Genomic DNA, 21,857 nt, shown 5'->3' with positions numbered 1-21,857 from the left:
CTCCTTTGCTCATTTGTTTCATGTATTGAATTCTACATAGGAATTAAACCATATAGTATTTGTATTTCTCTGACTGACGTATCTCACTTAGCATAATACGCTCTAGCTCCAACTTGTTGTTGCAAATGGCGAGATTGCATTCTTTTTTATGGCCGAGTAATACTCCACTGTGTGTGTGCGTGTGTGTGTGTGTGTGTGTACCACATCTTCCTTACCCATTCATCAGTTGATGGACACTTGGGCTGTTTCCATGGTTTGGCTGTTGTAGATAGTGCTGCTGCAAATATCGGGGTGTGTGTATCCCTTTGAATTAGTATTTCTGGATTCTTTGGGTAAATACCTATTAATACAATTGCTGGATCATAAGGCAGTCCTATTTTTAACTTTTTGAGGCACCTCCACACTGTTTTCCACAGTATGGAAAGTGGCTGCACCAGTTTGTGTTCCATGAGAATATCTGGAAACGCACCCCCCCATACGAGAAACACCTACAGACCTGGACTGGAGCTGCTCCCTGATCCGGGCAGCCGAGTAGAGACAGCCGGGCCACCTTGGGAAGAGCTGCCTAACGCAGCGGCAAAGGAGCAGTCGGTTTAGGGTTGCCTTGAGGACCATCTGTGGGACTGATAGATAGCATCCCGATGGAGGGGGAGACCACCGGAAGGCCAGGGGCTTATAACCCGCCAAAGGGGAGAGAGGCATAGCCCACTTGGAGGAACTATAGCTTGAGATGCCTCTTTCCCTTCCCCCTCCACCTTGGCCGTTTCCAACCCAGGTGAGGCCAGAAACCATAGCTGGACGGTGGGGAGGGAGGTGGACCTAGGAAGGACCGAGGAAATGTACCTATTCCTCTTGTCTGTTGCAGGCCACTAGGCTGGGTCAGGCCCCAGTCCAAGGAGGGGGGAAGATGCTTTTTCTACTAAGGCAGGTCTGGAGTCAACACGGTCGGTAGCCTGGACTGGGCTTCTGATTCCTGAGAGTCAATAACAAATCTACAGGACCAGCCCAGGGCTTCCCCCAGAGCCAGGAGAGAGCTGTAAGACAGGGGAGCTTGGACAGGGAATTGGGAGAAAGTAAAGTGGTTCCTGCTTGCCTCCCATGGAGGCCAGGGCATCCAAGACACCAGCTGCATGGGCTCTCCCGAGGCCCTTCTTGGTCTTCCTTTGCCCCCTTCTTTCCCTCCCCCTCTGCTCTTGATGCATTCATCCCGAAGGATACTGAAGACAGACTTCATGGTTTCATTATTCTTTGAGCAGGTGGTTCAAAGATCAAAAAGGTATGAGAAAATATATAGTGAGATGCTGTCCCTTTCCTGTGCCTTGCCTGTCTGCCCAGACTCACACATGAAGAAACCAGTAACTATTATTAGTATTTTTTTTTTTTTTGCGGGGGAGCAGGAGGGGGGATAAATATTTAAGCAAATAGGAGTGTATCTCCTCCTTGACCCCCTCGTTAATCCAGATCGTAGCATATTATGATAATAGTTCCACACCTGCTCTTTTCCCTTGAGAGTCTGTCTTAAAGATCTTAGTAATCCGTCCATAGATCCTGAAGTCTTTTAGATCCTCGTTTTTAGCTTTTAGGCTCTCACCTCCCACCCCGCCACCACCGCAAAGCCAGCATGTCCCAAAGACCCGCTCCTCCTGACTTCTCCATCATTCCTAATGAGCTCCATCGTCTGCCAGGTGTCCCAGATTCAAACCTCAGGGTCATCGTCGCCTCTTCCCCTTCTGGTCCTTCCAGGTCTTGTCAGTTGCGCTGGAAATGCATTCCCCCGGCTCCGGTCTTCTCCACCTCCCCCCACCCACCCACCCCATTTCTACCCTGGCCTTCCTCTCCTGTTGTCTTACGGAACACCCCTTCTAAGCCGGCACTGCCCCGTCCAGCCAGCACTGTTCCCGCTGACCAACGGTGGGCCGTGTGCTCATGCTCCCTCTTCCTGACTGGGACACGTTCCCCTGACTGGCATCAGGGACATGCGGGGGCTTCTGTCCTGCAGGAACCCAGCAGGAAGGGAGGGCGGCCGCTGCTCCTGGCCATCCTGCCTCCTTTCCGGTGTCCCCCGCGTTACTCAGGCGGCACACCTCATCACCCCTTCCAGCTTGTTAGAATCCTTCTCCTCGGTAGAGGCTCACTGCCGAGCCGCTGAGAATTTCCTAACTGGGGCCTTTACTTCTGCCCTTGTCCTGCCTTGGCACATTACTTTTAGGTCAATCACAGCACCCACTTGATTCTGTCCTGGGTAACAGACTGCAGGCTCCCGGAGGGTAAGCCTGTGCCTTATTCCTCTATTGCCCCACAGAAAACAGCCCCCACACCTGGCCCTTTGCAGGCATGCTTTCGGAATGCAGTTAATTGATTTCTCTCTTTTCTTATTTATGTTTTTAAGTTCACGTATTTATTTTGAGAGCGACGGGGCACGAGGGAGGGGCAGAGAGAGGGAGAGAGAGAGAATCCCAAGCAGGCTCCGCACTGTCAGCGCAGAGCCCGATGCGGGCCTCGAACCCACGGACCGCGAGATCGTGACCTGAGCTGCAGTTGGCCGCTCAACCGACTGAGCCACCCAGGCGCCCCTGTGGTTAATTGATGTCAGTGGAGTCAGACGTTTGTGTCTTCCTCCTAACCCGTGTCCCTGTTCGGAGCCCACCCCCTTTCCTTCCTTGTATTCGGCAGTGATTTTTACTATAATTTCGCCTCATTGTGAATCTTTCAGCTGGTTGGTCTTAACGAACGATGTGTGGTCCTGACCCTCCTGAGGCTTCCTGCCCCAGTTTCAAGGGCATTGCTTTGACATCCATGGCGGGGGGACGAAACAGGACTCAGTCCTTAGCAGGGTTCTCTTCCTGCCCTTTTTACTAAATGCATCGTGATATCTGGAAGCCTGAGAGAGGAAGATGAGGCCAGGAGCGAATGCCGTCTTCTCATCCTGCAGGTGCTCTCTCGCTCGAGATTCGTGAAATAATTTCACCAAAGGGAGAGGGCTTGTTCAGTCTGTCACATTCCATGACATGTGGCGGGTCTGGGAAGCCACCCACCTTTGTCTCTGGGGGCAGGTGACTCCAGAATGGCAATCCGATGTCACCGGGCCAGGCCTGGACAGGCCTCGTTTATTAGAGCAGTTCTTTTCAGCGGAAGAGGTTTCGGATGCCTGGAGGGTCGTATGCGAGAGGCCTGGGTCCGCTGGGAGTTGATCATCCAAGGAGAATCACCGAGACCCCCAACTGCAGGCCGAGTGGCAATTTGGGGAAGAAATGGCTTTTAGGCAATGCTCGTTTGTATTAAGGTCCCTGAAGGCCATCTCGCCCAATTTCCCACTAAATTCCTTCCTAAGTGGCCAGCTAGGAAGACCTTTTATGTTCTCAAAGTGTGCAGACTCGAGCCTGTACTGGGACTTGTCCCGGGGTCTCTGCTGCGCAGGCAGCTGGACAATGTGGAGGCTGAAATCACGGAGCCCAGGCGGAGCCCCTCTGCGGCCACACACGAGCTGTGGGGCCGCAATCTCCTTTTAACCCCTTCTTGCCTACGTCTTCTCGTGGGTAAAACGTGGAAGAGGAGAATCTGTTCATCGCGCTGGGGTTGAAGCAGACAAGATGATAAACACAAAGCCCTGAGCTCAGCATCTGGCATAGAGCACGTGTTAAATAAATACTTCCTCTTACTTATTGTGACTCTTTTCAACGATTAAGAAAGATCTCTTAGTCGTTGAGCTGAAGCCCATTAGCTAGACCAGAGGGAGCAATTTTGATTTCGTTTCACCTCTATGTACCAGGCAGCCGTAGCCATCCCCTGCCGGGCAGTGCCGGGGTCAGGAAAAGGAATGTTCCAGACGGAGTCCAACCACAACCCTGCTTCCCCAGAGGAGGCCCAGGTGTCTGCACACAATTTGTCAAAGTGTAGATACATCAGTCTACTCCCTCAGTCTACTCCCTTGAGTTTCTGCAAGACACTGAACCTCTCCGTGCCTCCGTTTCCCTCTCTGTGGAAATGGGCTGCTGGAAGACTTCAGTGAACTAGGGTATGGAAATTTCTGTAAGCAATGCCCACCACGTAGTGGGTGCTCAGTAAAAGGGAGAGATTTTGATTGTCATCAGACCTTCCGGACCTTGCTTCTGCCTGGGAATGGTTTTCGCATAAGGGACTTAATGAAAGACTTCCCTCTGAGATTCTATTTGCCTCAGTTTTCCTGGGATGGATGGAGTGGGGGGGGGGGGTGGCGATGTGGGGCCACACTCCTGGGAGCAGCGTTGATAGCTTATGGGGTGTTCCCAGTTCTGTTTGTCCAGTAAACTGGGATCTGCCGAAGAGAGCTTTTCCTCCATCTCAATCGTAATAAAACTTTGTACTACTGGTTGGACTGGGGCTGAGCTGTGCATTATGAGAAGGGGTCTTCATTTATGGTAGGTCGACAGAAAATGTGCTACGTATGCACTTACTCAGGAGCCAAAGCTGAAAATCCTAAGAGAGGTGACGGGGCCCCACCTCGATTGTTTCTGCCACGTGTGGGCTTGCAGGAATCTCCCTTTGCTCCATAACAGTAAAAAAAAAAATGGTGGGGGCACAGGGGGGGATCATATTTTGATCACAAAAAACTCTGAAGTCCCAAATGAAGTCTCTTAAATAGGTAGAAGCAAATTCTCCCACGAACTGGATCTCCCCTCCAAGTCACAGAAAGTCTGTATTCCTGCACTGCAGTTAGCACTGCCCATAGGACCGTACTCCCCCCTTCCCCAGAACTTTCTCTCTGGTCAAGGATTTGAGTGGTGGATGGGCTGCTCCTGCCGCGGAGGCCATTTCTGCTGGTCAGTTTCGGGCTTGGTGTTCTCAGCCAAGGGCACCATCTGTGAACACTCCCTGAGGACTTTGGCCACAATTCCGTGTGGCCCCTTGACATATACCAGTTCTGCACTGCCCCACTCCCATCACCCTATGGGGGAGGGGAGGTTTCAGAGAGGTGAATGCTCTCTGTCCTCCTACCTGGAAAGCGGACTGTTCAAAGACAGCCCTGATTCTCCTGGCTCTGAGAATCAGGTGCCCCGCCACATCCTATGGGCCACCCCCCCCCCCCCCCATTAGGCTTCCAAGTGAGAGAAAGCAGCTCTCACCACACTATGGCCAGGGGCTTGAGGGACCCGGCTTGGTGAGCACATTTTAGTTAAGGTCATAGGGCTTTGTAAAAAATGATCCATGCCCTTGAGCTTCTAAGCCTTTGTGAACTGTTAGATGTTGCCTCAGGTGACAGACAGTTGGGATGATGCCCACTGCTAATAGAACAAATAGTCCAGAAGGAGGGCTGGGGAAGGGGAACTGTAGTACTTGGGGCATCTTCTTGTCCAGTGTTTCTGGACCTTTCTTTTGCTCTTCCTTCTCCATCTCTTTCTCCTCCTTCTTCAGAGCCACCCCACTACAAGGAGACTTTTAAGACATTTGTTCCCCTAGTGCCTTACCCTATGGGATATTAATAGCACAGATGATTTGTGTATCTGCTTATGTACTAAGACCCTAAGAGGGTCACAAACCATTGTAACATCTAAGATTATCTCCTAGGAATCAATTTTCACCTCATCAAGGGTGATACCATATCTATAGAGAATGCATATTCTAGTCTGAGATTTTTTGGCCATCTGGCACCAGACAAGCAAGGGTGACTCAGGGTGAGCAGAGGGTCAATGCAGGTGGATAACGAGTGTGCCTCTGTCTGAGACTTGGAGCCACATGGAGCTAGCTCAGTGTGATTGCCAGGAAGAGGCCCTTCTTTTCCTATGCTTCCAACTTCCCACTTTCACAAATACTGGAGGACTATCTGGGGGCAAACATGTTGGTCTGCATTTAAGATAGTTTCCTTGCCTCGTATTTCTCTTTAAAAAGTGAAGTTATTAGATCAAAAGGAATCAGCATGTTACAGCATCTAAAATACTGTCAGTCCGTATCCAGTATCCAGGATGAGTGTACCAGGAAGGCGTAAGACAGCCCATCTCTTCTCTGTATCTCTGCCAGCATTCTAGAAGCCTTTGCTAATTTGAAAGGTAAGATGGTAACTCATCGTTGCTTGAATTAGCCTTCTCACGATGACCAGTAAGGGTGGAATTTTAGATGCCTCTGTCGTGTTGCACCGTGAGAAGGAAATCAGTTTCCTCCAGTAGCCCAGTGACTGTCCTATCCATTTGGTACTAAATCTTTCCTTTCCCACTGACTCTCCACGCCTCCCTTACCCCCTAGGGTGTTTTATCTACACCGCGATCTGTTTCTGGACTTCTTTTTCGGAATTATTGGCATCTTGATGATGACATCTGCTCAGCTTTTTGAAATAGGTTTTGAACGAGGACTCTTTGAAGGTGATTGCACTCTGGGAATGGATTGATGCGTCTGCACTTTGCCAAACTTGTGTGCGGACACCTGGGCCGTCTGCACCAGCTGGGCTAACATGTGGAGAGCTCTTGGTGGAGACGCCCCCCTTGAGCAGTTCTAAGGGCACAGAATGCCACACTGATGAGTCACTGGGGCTCAGACAATACCTTGAAGGCCTGCTTTTGTCTAAGTTGGCTCAAGTCCACCCTTTGGTGGACAGTGTCAGATCTCGCATGAAAGATGCTGAACTGAGCAAAGAAAAAACAAGTAAGAGATATTCACTCACTCTGTAAGTACATACTGAGTACCCGCCATCATGTGGAATATGCAAAGAAGTTTCAGATTGGGTCCGTGACCTTGCAGAGCTCACGATGGCAGGTGGGAAATAGGTATGCAAACCAGTGACTGGGACATGGACTGATAGGGCCTATGATAGATCGAGTTTGGCCAACTCTGTCCAGTGAGATGAGGGTCAGAAAGAAAAACAAAAAGAGAACCTGATATTTAAGCTCCGTCTTAGAGAATGAGTTGACGTTCCTCAGGTAGACCAGTGGGGAGACGGCATCCTGGGTAGAGGGAACAGCATGTACAGGGGCATGAAGTTCTGAGAGAGCATGGCATTTTGTGCAGGGGTGGGGAACAAAAGGCAGCGAAAGGGATAGTGGGACCTGAATGCCATACTGTGTTCTTTGCCAAAGATAAGGAAACCACTGATGCTGGGGTGCCTGGGTCGCTCAGTCGGTTAAACATCCAACTTCGGCTCGGGTCATGATCTCATGGTTTGTGAGTTCGAGCCCCACGTCAGGCTCTGTGCTGACAGCTCAGAGCCTGGAGTCGGCTTCAGATTCTGTGTCTCCCTCTTTCTGTGCCCCTCCCTCCCTCACATTCTATCTTTCTTTCTCTCTCTCTCAAAAATAAATGAATGTTTTAAAAAAAAAGATGCCACTGATGTTTAAAAAGCATGATCATTTATGCTTTGAGGGGGTGTAAACTCAGAACTGTATGGGAGACGGTGTGGCGGTAACAGTGTGAGGGCGGACAGCCATCTCAGTAGTAACATAATTATAACTGGGAACGTTAATTCTTGGAAGCGTTTTCCTACCACAATCTTCAGAAGGGGACTGGCGATTGAATGGACAAGGAAGATCGAGCAGGCACAGGTATGGAAGAAGGGAAAGACTTGATCTCTAAATTTATATGTGGGTGACGAGGATAAAGCTGAACTTTCTATCATGTACAGCTGGACAATTTTCAGTAATGCTCTCAACTCTTCATTGACTGAGGTCATGCCAAGAAGAAAAGCATGGTGATGTTTATTTCATTGGGGACAGTAGGTCAGTTTCAACTACTTTTCAACTCATATTTCTATTTTCTCCTTCCAGGGGATGGCCAGGTGGACTTTGATGAATTCATGACAATTCTTGGCCCCAAACTCGTGTCTTCCGAAGGTCGCGATGGTTTTCTCGGAAACACAATAGACAGCATATTCTGGCAGGTGAGTACGCATTTTTTTTTTTAAAGATGAAATTTGACAGTAAACATGTGCCGGGGACTAACTTTTGAATCTGAATTCTTGAGCTTCTGTTCAGCATGTGAAGAACTCTTCTGGGATGGAGTGACATGTGTTCCTTGGACTGGATGTCTAAGTAGAGGTCCATACCAGTCCTCAAAGAATCAAAAGTATACTCACTTAAAATTTAGACGAGTGAAATATCTCCCAATTTTTTTCTTAGAAACGGTTTGACATTTGGGGGAAATGATATTCCTCCACTTGTGATTCACAAAAAATTTTTTCCTGGGGGCACATAGAAAGGACATCATTGGTATTGCCTGAGCCCTGTGTTGTCCCTGGTTCCAAGGGACCTTGCAGAGTGGATGGCAGGATTGCCTCATGTGTTTAGATCCTATCAGTTCCCTTGTCCTTACTAGCACAGAATGATTTTATCTGAGAATTTGTGTTCGCTGCTTCTCAATTTGCTCTTACTTCTATCTTGTAACATCTCTTCGGACATTTCAAACATCTGCCTTTAAATTATTAAAATGCTACAAATCATTTTCATATTAGTTCTTTAATCATAATATGTGACGATCAGTTCATGATTATGGAATTTGGGAAGGGGTTCTCAACTACTACTAAGCTCTGAATCAAATAATTTGTCAAATGACATTGAATTGTTGGTTAGACTTGTAAAACACTACTCCAACACAGTCTGGTTTCTTTAATTTCTTGATGTGCTTTTTTTTGTCTTAACCAGAGATAATTCTCTAATCTAGGAAAACACTGCAGTCGACATGTATCTCTTGTCTTTTTCTGCCACCCATCTTGCATATAATGAACAAACGCTTGATATGAATATGTTATGCCCTATAGTCTGTCACCGTGGGGTTCACAAAAGACATTTAAGACCTAGTCCTGGATCTTTAAGAATTTGGCTGGGGAAACACAATGAAGAGAGAGAAAACAAAGGAGAGATGTTTGGTGTGATGGTTACTAGTCTAATCTCCTTGAAGCCTAGTACTTCACTCTTCGTGCCCTCAGCACCTCACACATTGTATACCGTAGACCTTCAATAACCAATTTTTGAATAGGATGAATAGAAGTTCTAGAAAGGAGACAAATGTGGTCTTGAGGGGTCAGATAAGGCTTTAGGAAATGAAAACTTTGAAATGTGGCAGGGTGTAAGAGACAAAGAAGTAAAAAGAGCATTCTAGGCTGGTCACGATGCGTTTGATTAGAGTGGAGGCAGTGAGCCTAGGATAGTCATTGTCCATAACGAAGGTATAGTTTGAAGGGAAAGACCTCAGGCCCCGCCGGCAGAATGGCTTTGGGACCCGAGCAACGAGAAGTCTTGAGATGATCCCAAGGTCAGGGATAAGGTCATGGAGAAAAGGAGTCTTTGTGTGGAATTGAATTCTCAGCTGGACCTGTTGAGCGCAAGGAGGGTCAGACAACCAAGAGAGGGGGGCAGGTCCACACGGAGCTACGGTCGGGGATGGATGGCAGACGAGGAGCCAGATTTGTTATTCATCAGAGCTGGTGGGTGAAATCATAGGCAAGGATGAGCTCACCAAGAGAGGTTGCACAAATGAAGATGAGCACAGAGACAGGACCTGGTTCTGGAGGACATCCAGGGGAGTGAGGCATGAGAACTGCATCCCCACATTGACTCCCCAGCCTGTGGTTATGATCAGTGCTGACTCTCCCTAGAGAAGGACCTCCATGGTTCTACTTGCCATGTGGTGAGAATATTTCACTGCTGATGCAAGCCTTCAGATATGACTCAACACTTGGAAGGACAGACAGGTAGAGGCCCTTGACAGAATTAAAAAATGAATACCTGGTTAAGAAGGTGGGGGAACATGGTTTCCCAGCAGGCCGTGTTTCAGCCCCTGCAGATTTGCTCTGGATGAACATTCTCCTTCTCTGCCTGATTTCCCTTCTTCTCTGCTCTGCTTTGTTCCCCACTCTGAGTGCTCTCTCTACCCTTTGCCTCTGCCTTCGTGGCCCTGAGCATCCTTCCTGACCTCCATTCTGGAGGGCAAGGAGCTCTAGGTTCTTAATCTGCACCTTAAGTAGAGGCCTCATATCTCCCAGGTTCTTCATCGTAGAGCGTCTACACAGCAAGGCAATATTTCCCTCTGTATCTTGACTGCCTCTACCATAATCCGGACATGCCATTATGCTCACAAAGTCTCTGTTTTTGTCTTCTTAAAGACCCTCCTCCTCACCCAGGGAGATAAACAGGGTGGGGAAAAGTGTGTAAAGGGGGAGAAATTCCATTCTGAAATATTTAAACGAATGCAGGAATGCACGGGCTCAGTGACAGTGGCTTTCCTCACCTGCTGGTCCTCACACAGCTCAGAATTTTGTGACTAGCAAAGGAGAACAGAGACCTCTATCAATTCTCAGTAGTCAGCTGTACCCTCCCACACTGCCCCCCTCCATCTGTCTATGCAGAGACAGCATGAATAAATGGTACTTAAAACATCTAGAGCATCCGGTCCTTCCTGGAAAAACGTTCATTTTCCCAGTGCTTGAGTGATTTTTTCAGGCTTAAAAGAAAGCTCTGTGCGTGTGAACGTTTGCATATGCGTGTGTATAAGCATGTGTTTACTTTGCTACAGTGTTTGAGGCGGATGTCAAAGAGTACCGGAACAGCAGCTTTCCGCCTCTGGCAGGGGATATTGCTATCAGGAGGTGGAGACACTCTAGCACAGAGAAGATCGTTTACTTAAGACACTCTGGGGGCGCCTGGGTGGCTCAGTCGGTTAAGCGGCCGACTTCGGCTCAGGTCACGATCTCGCAGTCCGTGAGTTCGAGCCCCGCGTCGGGCTCTGGGCTGACAGCTCAGAGCCCGGAGCCTGTTTCAGATTCTGTGTCTCCCTCTCTCTGACCCTCCCCCGTTCATGCTCTGTCTCTCTCTGTCTCAAAAATAAATAAACGTTTAAAAAAAAATTTAAAAAAAAGACACTCTGACAAGGCTTCCCACCAGGGACAAAGTCAGCTTCTTGTGGAAACAGGATGGTACACTTGGCAGGGGCGTATGAGTGATCTATTTGCTACAAAATGTAGATGGTGAAACCAGAGATTGTGACACAAAACAACAGTACACGTATACAATCTCACATGGTTTCTGAGGGCCGGGAATTGGCAAGAGTGGTTCCAGCTCAGCGTCTCCCGCGGTTGCGGTCAACATGCCGGCTGGCGCCGTGATCATTCGAAGGCTTGACCGGGGCTGGCAGAAGTGCTTCAAGGTGGCTCAGCCACGTGGGTGGCAAGGTGACGGTGGGTGTCGGGAGGAGTGCTGCCTGAGTGTCTTCGTGATACGGCAGCTGGCTTCCCTCCAAACAAATGACCCAAGAGAGTATAAGGCAGAGGCAATGGTGTCATTTATGACCTACTCCTGGAAGTCAAACTCCATCATTTCTGGAATGTCCAGAACCAATATCTTGGTTACACAGCACATCCCTAGTCACTGTGGGAGTGGAACACCTGGCGAATACCCAGAGGCCATGGTCACCGTCGGCGGCGGGGGGGGGGGGGGGGGGAGGGATGCATCTTGGAGACTGGCTACCACCAAGGGTAAAGATTCTGTAATTGGCTTATCTTCTGATCCAACATTGCCGCCATGGCCTTTCATCTTCCCCAGGCTTTGGTTTCTTCCTACCCCAGGGGAAAACTGTGACCATGGCTCTGTGTTCTGAGAAGCGATCGTAGCAGGCACTAGGCTCGTCTTGCTAATTAAATCCGTCCTCCTGGGCTCCTTCCTCACCGTCCTAGCCCACAGTGCCAAGAGTAACATAAAATCAGCCGGGATTCTGCAGCAACAGCTATTTATCCATTGGTACTCATCCCAAAAGTTATGAGCCCCTGGCTCCTTGCAGGAAATTGGTATCCGTGAAGGGGGATGTAATTGGCTACTAACACAGCCTCCTTCCCAAGGAGGACGGTCTGAGAGCCATACCCCAGCATCTCCGCCTTTCCAGGGTCCTCAGCCTTCTGGGTATGAGGCTCACAGGTTTCTTGGCAGCCAGTTCAGAGCCTCTATCTTAAGTAGATAATAACTGGTGGAAATGTTTATTGTGTTCTTACCCTTCATTCATCAGGTTTCTGTGTGTTTGCTGTTCCTGCAGTGATTTACTTGGGGAGGAAATGCGAAATGGTGTTTGAAGTCAGCGTTAGGACTTGGTGGGTGTTGACAGTGGAGAGGAGGGAGGGGTGGGGCTGAAAGGTGCTGGGACTCGGGACCAGGGATGGTTTTCATTGCTCAGTGTTTCGGGTGGATGGCACCTGCCGGGAAGTGGGGTCCTCAAACATGACTCCACTTGTACCCGAGAAGAGGAGTCTTCAATACAGGCCTGGTGGCAGGGGACAGAGCCCCACTCCTGAGTCACTAAGGGCAGCCCTTTACCTTTTTCTCCCCCCTTGACCGCCGGTGCTGTGCAGAACTGTTCTGCAGTGAGTTTGCAGAAAGCATACGATGGCGAGGATCATGGCAAGGATCATAGGAAATCAACTAGCTCTCCCGGCCCCAGGGTCCAGCCACCACTTCTGTGAAACTCACAGCTGTGTCCAGTGTTCAGGACACTGTAAGTTACCCTAACATAAAAGTGCATGGGACACCCATTCCCAGATACGGTCCAGATCAGCGGCTGCCACGCCAACTTCTCCAACCCGAGGCCTGTTCGGCTTCCTTTCTAGCTGTCCACTCCTCCCCATCTGGTAGAATAATACACAACAGCAGCTGCTCCCCAGGAATCTCTCCAGGCTTGGCCTCTGTCCCTCCATTCCATATCCTTTCCCTGGTCTCCTGTCTTCCCCGGCTCTCCGTTTCCGCTATGGCCCTGAAGTCCTGGTCGCTGACCTATGCTCTGATGCAAAAGCCAGTCCTCTCCAGCCCAGGTCCCAGGCTTTTGCCGGGGACATTTACGTGCCGGCCCCCGGGCCGTGGCTAAGACAAGCAAGGAGCTGTGCTTACAATTCTTGACTCACAGGCAGTTGAGAGCACTTGATGTTCTATGCTCACGACCTATGAAGAAAACGCTATGTAGAGCTACATTATGATCCAGATCTGTTGTGCATAAAAGCACGGGAAAGAAATACATCAGGACATTCACAGCGATTTGTCATGTGTGGTAGGATGATGAGTGATCCCATCTTTCTGTGCTTTCCAAAAATCTCAACAGTGGGCCTGCATGAATTGTGCAATCAGAAAAAAGGAAAACAAAGGAAAGAAAATGCGGTTCCTAGCTAGTCAAGAATCTGTTAAATATCTACATCATTTTCATCCGTAACACTGGAGATTATCAGTCCCGGGAGGTGGACCGTTGGTAAAACTTTCAGGGCAAGCAAATGGAAAAACAGGAGAAATCATAGCCGATCCCGTGAGGCATTTGTTACACGGGGCCACGACTTAGAAAACACCAAGATCTTTCCTTTTTTAACGTTAAGGATAAATTGCGTTCCAGCAAGCGGAGTCTTTCCTCGCGTCAAATCTGGCACCAACGGTCTCCTTCTTTCCCCAATGTTTTGTCAACTTGCCACTCTATCAGATCCCAAACTGCTGCTCCCCAGATCTTCATCATTGAACAGAACCACAACAGCTTTCAGGAGCGATGCCCATCACGAGGCCTGTTAGATTGACAGCAAGTGCCTGAATCCCCAAGGCGATTTGACTTGTGAAGCGTGGAGTATGGAAAGCATTAGCATCAGCAGTGGGTCTTGAAGTGTGGTTCCCGAACCGGCAACACAGGCATCACCTGGGGCTTGTTAGAAATTCGAATGCCTGGGCCCCACCCCAGAAACACTGAATCAGAAACGCGGGGTGCGGGGGCAGGGGGGCAGGGGGGCAGGGGGAGGGCGTCCAGCAGCCTGGGTTTCAGTAAACCCTTCAGGTGACCCTGATGCTCGCTTAGATCTGAAAAACATCGAGCCACTGAGATTTTGGGGAGCCGGGTGTGTGGGACAGGCATCTGGTCCAGCTTACTGGTCTGAGTCAGACCTTGGTAGTTTGGGGTTTTCTTTTATTTATCCATATTTATAAATGTAATTGGTTGTTAGTCTGTAAGTTTCAGCTGTTTTAAAAGGTGGAGAAATTACATGTCAATAGTAACTAGTTTTCTAGTAGGACATGCCTTTTTTTTTTTTTTTTAATGTTTATTTTTGAGAGACAGACAGACAGAGTGTGAGCAGGGGAGGGGCAGAGAGGCAGGATGACACAGAATCCGAAGCAGGCTCCAGGCTCTGAGCTGTCAGCACAGAGCCCGACGTGGGGCTCGAACTCATGAACTGCGAGATCACGACCTGAGCCAAAGTCGGACGTTTAACCGATTGAACCACCCAGGTGCCTCCAGGACATGCCTTTCTAAGCATTAAACCAATGGAAGAATCGTAAATAAAAGTATTAAACTATTAAATTTGAGAGAATATTTAAAACTTTAAAATTTTAAATTTAATATTAAATATTAAATTGCATATTTAAAAATTTAAAAATATTTAAAAATTAAATTTGAAAAGAATATTTACAAATTTAAATTTTTAAATTTAATATTAAGTATTAAATTTAATATTTAAAAATTTAAAAATTAAATTTGAAAGAATATTTAAAAACGAAAAAAGGAAAAGATATGGTAACTGACAGAATAAAGCATACGTGAAGCACATTGCGACAGCAATGTGAAAACCTCTTGACGGTAGAGCAATGGAATAAGGAGCAGTAACCGGTCAGTATTTTCAATATACAGGTCAAAGCAGTTCACGCTCACTAGAAATCTGAGAAATGTAAAATAGTAATTGGGCAACAGCTTTCACCTATCAGATTGGAAAAGAATAAAACTAGGATAATACCCAGTGCAGTCAAGAGTTGGATGAAATGGACACGCCCGTATGCTGCTGGTAGAAATGTAAATTGTACAACTTGCCCGAAAACTCTCTGGTGATACTTAGCTACAACTCTTCAAACGTGAAACCCTATAATTAAAAATAATTCTATGTCTAAGACTCTGTCGTATGAAATTAGTCGGAGAGGAAGAAGAGGCGCTTACAAAGACGGAGCGTCACACAATTATTTGAAATAATATTTCCATGTTACAGTCCGTAGAGATTGCATATGCAGGATAATTACATTGCTTTTCTACATCTGTTAGCCATCCATTTATATTCATGGACAAACACTGGAGAAAACGCAATCTTCCCGACGATATTAGTTATTATGGCTTGGAATCAAGGTGAATGTAATTTTTTCTTTATCTTTGTTTCTATTTCCTGAAGTTTCTGCGTTAGGCCGTATGATCTGTTCTGTTACTTGTCAGTGAAATCACCAAGACCTCAAGTTAACAAAATCGTATTATAGAACAAGTGTTCTCAATGGCAAAAGAAGATGATTGGAGTTTCTAACATATGTGCCCATTGTCATGGTGAACAAGGCACAACATTGATACGAGAGTATGAAAGCATATCATCAGAATTTCAGCCACCAGCCCCTGGGAGGAAAAACTCATGGAAGCCTCTGCATGGTGGCCCCCCTACCCAAAACTCAAGGCTGACTGTTGCCCACCCCCAGCACGTTTTTATACTCAGGAAAAAAAAATTGAAAATAATTTTTCAAACCCTTGCTAAGTAAATTCATGACTGGTTCTTGAGTCTGTGGCTGGGGTGGGCTGACAAGTGACTTCAGCAGGAAGAGAACGTCACTGGTCACGTTATCCGGAAATTCCTGGCACCAGTGACTTAATTCTGATAGCCAAATAGAAACTTCCCAAGTTTTATGCAAGATCATTTTCTTTTATTCAATCGACTTAACCTCAGAGGTCTAACAGTGTCCATAAAAAGGACGTTATAGACTCTTGGGCAAGTGTAGAATTCTCATTCACAATTACCTAAATACAGAGGACTGGAGAAGAGGAAAAGTGGTTGGCTGATTCTGTGAAGGGTAGAATCTTGCATGAAAGTGCACCAGAAGCAGAGAAAGGAACAAGGCAGGCGTGAAAGCTGCTGGGGACCTCCCCGGGGCCAGGCAGACAGATCATGGAAAACCCACCACAAGCGGCACCCAAAGGCAGGCTTCTGTAGAGAACGGGGGTCCTGTGCTTCATGGTCAGTGCCCTGGAGACACTGTCCATATGTAATATACACAACTCAGAGTTTGGAGGTAAATGCGAATTCCTGAGGCCAAACACCTAGTGTTGGCTGTTTTGTGTGTGTGATTAAGAATGCATAACTTAAGATCTACCCTCTTAGCAAATTTTAAGTATCCCATATTGTTGGCTGTCGGCACCGTGCTGTGTGGTAGATCTCTAGAACTCATGGATCTTGCATAACTGAAACTGTACCCTTTGACCATGACCTACCCACTTGCCCCTACTCCCAGCCCTTGGCAACCACGTTCTATTGTTTCTATGAGTCTGACTCTTGGATTTCTCATGTAAGTGGGATCATTCGGTGTTCGCTGGAGACACTTTCTGACCACAGTTCCAGAGATCTTGTTGCCATAAGACAGAGTTTCTGAGGGTCACTTGGTCAGGGAGGTGGAAAGAAGAGATCTCAGCCACCTGCCAACTGGTGCGTGGGTCCTTCTCACCGAGCTCCCGCCCCTTGGGGCTCTGGGTCATAGTCCCCACATGTTCTTGTTGAGGTACAACTGTGGCTTTTTTCCACTTTTGCTATTCTGAATAAGCGTTTGATGTTGTCATTGTATGTCTCTCACCACTTTCTGCCAGTATTGGGGTTTTGGAATTTTGACTTTTATCTGGCTTCCTTACTGGATTCTCTCGTTAGTGGTCATGTGCTTTTCAGTTGATTTTCTTCCGTTCTGTATGTGACTCTGTCTCCACATTGCCGCAATTTTGTTTGCCCCATCTGACACTGTCTATTTTAGTCCCACATATATTGACTGAAACCTGACGATTAGTTATACATGAGGAGGGTGAGATTCGATGTTGATGTGTCTTACTTACCAACGGTTTATTTAATATGGATATATGATAGCTTTTAGCAAATGTCCTTCGAATCTCTCATTATAGGAGCACGTGAGTATTCACGTTTAGCTTATTGATATGATATAATGATTAATAAGTTCCCAACATTAAACAATGTTTACACTCCTAAGATTAACATTTGCTGTCATGGTAGGTCATTTTCTTAATGCAATTTGACTCTGTAATGAAATTTTAAAATTTGAGTTGACACCAACTGTGATTTCTTCATCCATATTTATCAATAAGAGCAGCCTATAGTTTATACAGAACTATAAGTGTCTTTGTTAGGTTTTGAAACAATTGTTCTAGCATGATAAAATCAATTTGTCCAGTTTCAGTCATTTTTTTGTTGTTGTTGTTTTGGGCAATAAGTTCTATATGGTATAGATTTATTTAAGACCTTAAATCTGAGCAGGCTAGTCCATAAAACTGCTTGGGTTTTTTCTTTTTCTTTTTCTTTTTTTTTTTTTTTTGAGGTATTTCTTTGATTATAGCATTTGACTGTTCCTTAGTCTATTTTGAAAATTTATATTGTCTTAAGGAAGTTTCCAGGTCCTCAAAATGACTTAACTTATGAGCATCGGCCTGTACACACAATTGTTTAAAACTTTCTCTTTTTTTAATTTTTTAATGTTTATTTTATTTTTGAGAGAGAGAGACAGAGCCCAAGTCGGGGAGGAGCAGAGAGAAAGGGAGACACAGAATCTGAAGCAGGCTTCAGGCTCTGAGCCTGTCATGGGGCTCAAATCCATGAACCGCGAGATCATGACCTGAGCCGAAGTCGGACACTTAACCGACTGAGCCACCCGGGTGCCCTAAAACTTTCTTCAAAAGCACCTTCTTACCATTATTATAGCTTCTCTCTTTTTCTCTTATTGACCAGTTTTATTGAGAAATAATTGCCATAGAGCACTGTATCAATTAAAGACATGCATCACAATGATTTGGCTTACATATGTCGTGAATTAATTACCAAAATAAGTTTGACATCTGCCATACAAATAAAGAAAAATATTTTTCCACGTGATGAGAATGCTCAGAATCTCTTAATAACTTTTAAATACGCCATACAGCAGAGTTAACTATAGTTATTATGTTATACATTATATCCCTAGTACTTATTTATCTTATAAATGGAAATTTGTACCTCTTTTTAAAAATTAAAACAACAATTCTTTATCTGACCAGAGTTGACACACAATGTTACATTAGTTTCAGGCCTACAACCAAGTGATTTGACATTTCTATACGGTAGGCCGTGCTCACCACAAGTGTGGTGTTATAGCTTCTGTTTGGTTTTTTTAAACGTTATTTTATTTATTAAAGAAATTTCTTAATGTGTGTTTATTTTTGAGAGAGAGAGACAGAGTGCGAGCGGTGGAGGGGCAGAGAGAGAGGGAGACACAGAATCTAAAGCAGGCCTCAGGCTCTGAGCTGTCAGCACAGAGCCTGACACGGGGCTCGAACTCATTGTCCATGAGATCATGACCTGAACCGAAGTTAGACGCTAACCAACTGAGCCACCCAGGTGCCCCTGTTGTAGCTTCTCTTAATTGTAATTTTTATTTTTCTTATTTTTAATTAATGTATGTCATCAAGTTATCTATTTCATTGATTTTTTTTTTTTAAGAAATTCTTTTATTTAATTAATAGGATCGTTTTCCTGTTTTCTATTCAGGTCTTTATAACTTTTATCTTCATTTCCTCTCTGCTTTCCCTCCTTACTGTTATTATTTATCAGATCTGTGTTCAAGGATTATTTTATTTAGTTTTTCTTTATGAATGAAAGAACTTGGATATGAATTTTTCTATTAGTATAGCTTTATCACCATGCTGAGATAGTGTTATCATTTACTGTATGGTTTGTAATTGTAGTTAATGCCTTTCGTCACTCAACAGTTGTTCAAAGAATATTAGTGGATACTTCATTTAATAATTTGTTATTAGTTTCTCATTTTATTATTCATGGCAGCCATAGAATACCGCTTATGCAATCTCTTCTTATACTATTTATTGTGCCCATTTAATGTGGCTCAGTATGTGTTCACCTTGCGTAAATGTGATTTGGTAATTGCAGAGACTACCTTCAGTTTGTAGGCAATAGAACTATATACTCTCACATGAAAATCTTGAATGGCCTGGTTTATTTTGTATCTACTCAGTCTGTCTTAGACTGATGGCGTTGAGGATCTCAGTGCTGTTTCATTTTCTCTGTGGGGCGTGTGGTGTGGTGTGTGTTTGATATTGCCGTTCATTCTTTGGTTGGTTGACCCATTCAACAAATGCTAACTGAGAGGCTAATTGTTGGGCCAGCACGGATATAGTCGTGAACAGTAGATGAGTGTCTTGCCCTCGTGGAACTGATATTCTAGTGTAAGGGGTAGGGAGAGATAGACACTCAATAACATCTCCTAATACTCAGTCCTGTGACATACATACAACAGGATACTACCGTAGGGGGCAGTCAGGGTGCCTACTCTACAACTTTCAACAGTGTGTGAAGAGAAGGTGAGGAGGACGTGGCATTTGGGCTTAGCCCTAAATCGAGAGAAAGCTCTCGCTTGTCAAGCTCCGGGGACAGTGCTCGCCAGGGGGAGGCGACGGCCATTGCTAGGGCCCTGAGGTGGGACAAGCTTGACTCGAGTTTGGCAGGCAAGGGAAGGATGGTAGGAGATGAGGTTGAAGATGTGGCGGAGACCAGCTCTTGTGGGACATCACAGGCCTTGTGTGGGGACATAGGTTCAGAGGAAGATGATTGAGATGACATCACAGCGGTGCAGACACTCGCACGTAAGTCGGTGGCCACGTGCTCCTGTTCTGCACAGCGCTCGGGCCTGGTGCGGTACTGCTCAGCCTCCAGCTGGTTCATTGCCCCGAAGCGCCAGGGTGTCGTCCTACCCACATGGTTTCTGTCCCCATCTGCGTTTTGGCCACCCGAAAGCAATGGAAGGCAAAGGGGAGCCCAAGTCTTTCAAGAAGTTGCCCACATCCCTTCTACTTATGTCCTATTGGTGGGAAGTTAGTCACATGGTTGGCCGGGAGATGGCCGTGTTGCCACGCCCAGCAGCAAGGGATGTCGGGAAATGTAGTCTTTCCTCTGGACAGCCGTGTTCCCAGATTTGAAAATCGAGGAGCCTGTTGCTATTAAGGAAGCATGAATTGACACTGAGGGAAGAACTCTTTGTCTCAGGTCCCAGCAAGACAAGGAGTTTGGATATAATTTTATGTAGAAAAGTACTCACCGGAGTGTTTTAAGCAATACAGTGGCATGATTTGGTTTACATGCAAACTACCGCTGCGTAGGATTGTCGGGGGCTGGAACGGAAATGGGAAGCGAGGAAATTATTTCAGGAGTCAAGCGATAGGCTGATGGCTTGTACTAGGGTGGCAGCAGCTGAGGTAGTGAGAAGGGGACAGGCACAGGTGTTATTCTAGAGGGAAAGCTAGTCACCAAATTAAAATGTGGCAATCCCAGGATGGACCCGTTATCACCATTTATACCTACAGAGAGCCTTCTTGGCCCATCCACCATTTTTGTCTTAAATGCTCCTCTTCTGATATTAATACCAAACTCATTTCATTTTCATTTTATTGTTGTGACTGGGTATATCCTTATCCATCCTCTTCCTTCAAAAAATTCTTTTTAGGTAGCCTTCTCTTTAAAAGACTCATGGTGTCAGATTGGTTTTTATGGGCCAGAGAGAATTTGTCTTTTAATAGACAAATTTAATAGAATTTGTCCTTAATCCCTTGGCAATCCTTTTATAACGGGTGTTTGTTCACAGTTCGATGGGCCTATATTATTCTTTTTGATTTGAAGCCATGTCCTTTGTTTTCTGTCTTTTGCTATACAGATTGTTTTATATGCTTTATCTTTTAAATTCGATATAAAGGTGGCTCTTTTTGTTATAATCCTTGTACTGATTTTGACTTTTATGAAATACGTAGTTAAAATGATATCTGTCTGCATATTTAAGTCAAAAGAATAAATAACTTTTGACTTTTCCTTAACACAAAATTCGGCTTATATTTATTCTCTACTTTCACTTTGCACTTATGTTAATCTGGCATTATACATTCTGTCTTCTTAAATTTTTTATTGAAATGGTTATAGATTCGCATGCGGTTTTCAGAAAGAATTTAGAAAGATCTCAAGTACACCCCACCCAATTTTCCCCTAAATGGTAATGTTTTGCAAAGTCCCGGTACAGTATCATAAATGGGATTTTGACGCTGATGAAACTCACCAGTATTCTTCAGATTTCCCCAGTTTTACTTGTTTTATTTTTGGGGGAGAGAGAGAGAGCGTAGCATGCGCACTTGTGAGCGGGGGAAGGGGCAGAGACAGGGGGAGTCAGAGAATCTTAAGCAGGTTCCGTGCTCGGCATGGGGCCTGATACGGGACACAATCTCACAGACTGTGAGATCATGACCTGCGCCAACATCAGGAGCCAGATGCTCAACCAGCTGAGCCACCCAGGCGCCCCTCCCCAGTTTTACCTGTACCCGTATTTGTGTGTATAGATGCTTACTGCTGTATAGTTTTGTCATATGTGTAAGTTTGTGCGTCTGCCTCCTCAATCGATACAGTGAACAGTTCCTCGCAACCCCCACCCCCAGCCCTATCTCAAACTGCTGCCAACCACTAATCTGCTTTTCACTTCTAACATGTTGCCAGTGTAGAATATTTTTTTGTAAACGCGAGCACACACTTTGTTACCCTTCTGGGAATGACTTTTCTTTCACTCAGCATTGTATCCTTGAGATTCACTCAAGTTGTGTGTATCAGGAGTTTGCTCCTTTCCGCTGCTGAATGAATAATAGATCATGCTATGGACGTACCATAGTATATTTAACCATCTGCCTGTGAATTGTGTGTTTGGTTTTCCAAGAAACCGCTAGGGTGCCTGGGTGGTTCAGACGGCTGAGCATCCTTCTCTTGATTTAGGCTCAAGTCATGATCCCAGGGTTATGAGCTCCAGCCCTGTGTCGGGCTCTGTGCTGGGCATGAAGCCTGCTTAAGATTCTCTCTCTCT

At 46.0% G+C, this 21,857-nt stretch overlaps 1 protein-coding gene across 1 annotated transcript in view; it reads left to right on the top strand.

Annotated features, from left to right (window-relative positions):
* Positions 1–21,857, top strand: part of CALN1 (calneuron 1) — a 484,125-nt gene that overhangs the window by 285,607 nt on the left and 176,661 nt on the right. The window contains exon 4 of the mRNA XM_047838694.1: positions 7,728–7,840. Coding sequence (XP_047694650.1) covers positions 7,728–7,840 — 113 coding nt within the window. The remainder of the gene's footprint in view (positions 1–7,727; positions 7,841–21,857) is intronic.

This window comes from Prionailurus viverrinus, chromosome E3 (assembly GCF_022837055.1).
Source record: "Prionailurus viverrinus isolate Anna chromosome E3, UM_Priviv_1.0, whole genome shotgun sequence".
NCBI lineage: Eukaryota > Metazoa > Chordata > Mammalia > Carnivora > Felidae > Prionailurus > Prionailurus viverrinus.
This window is presented reverse-complemented; position numbering and strand designations above follow the sequence as displayed.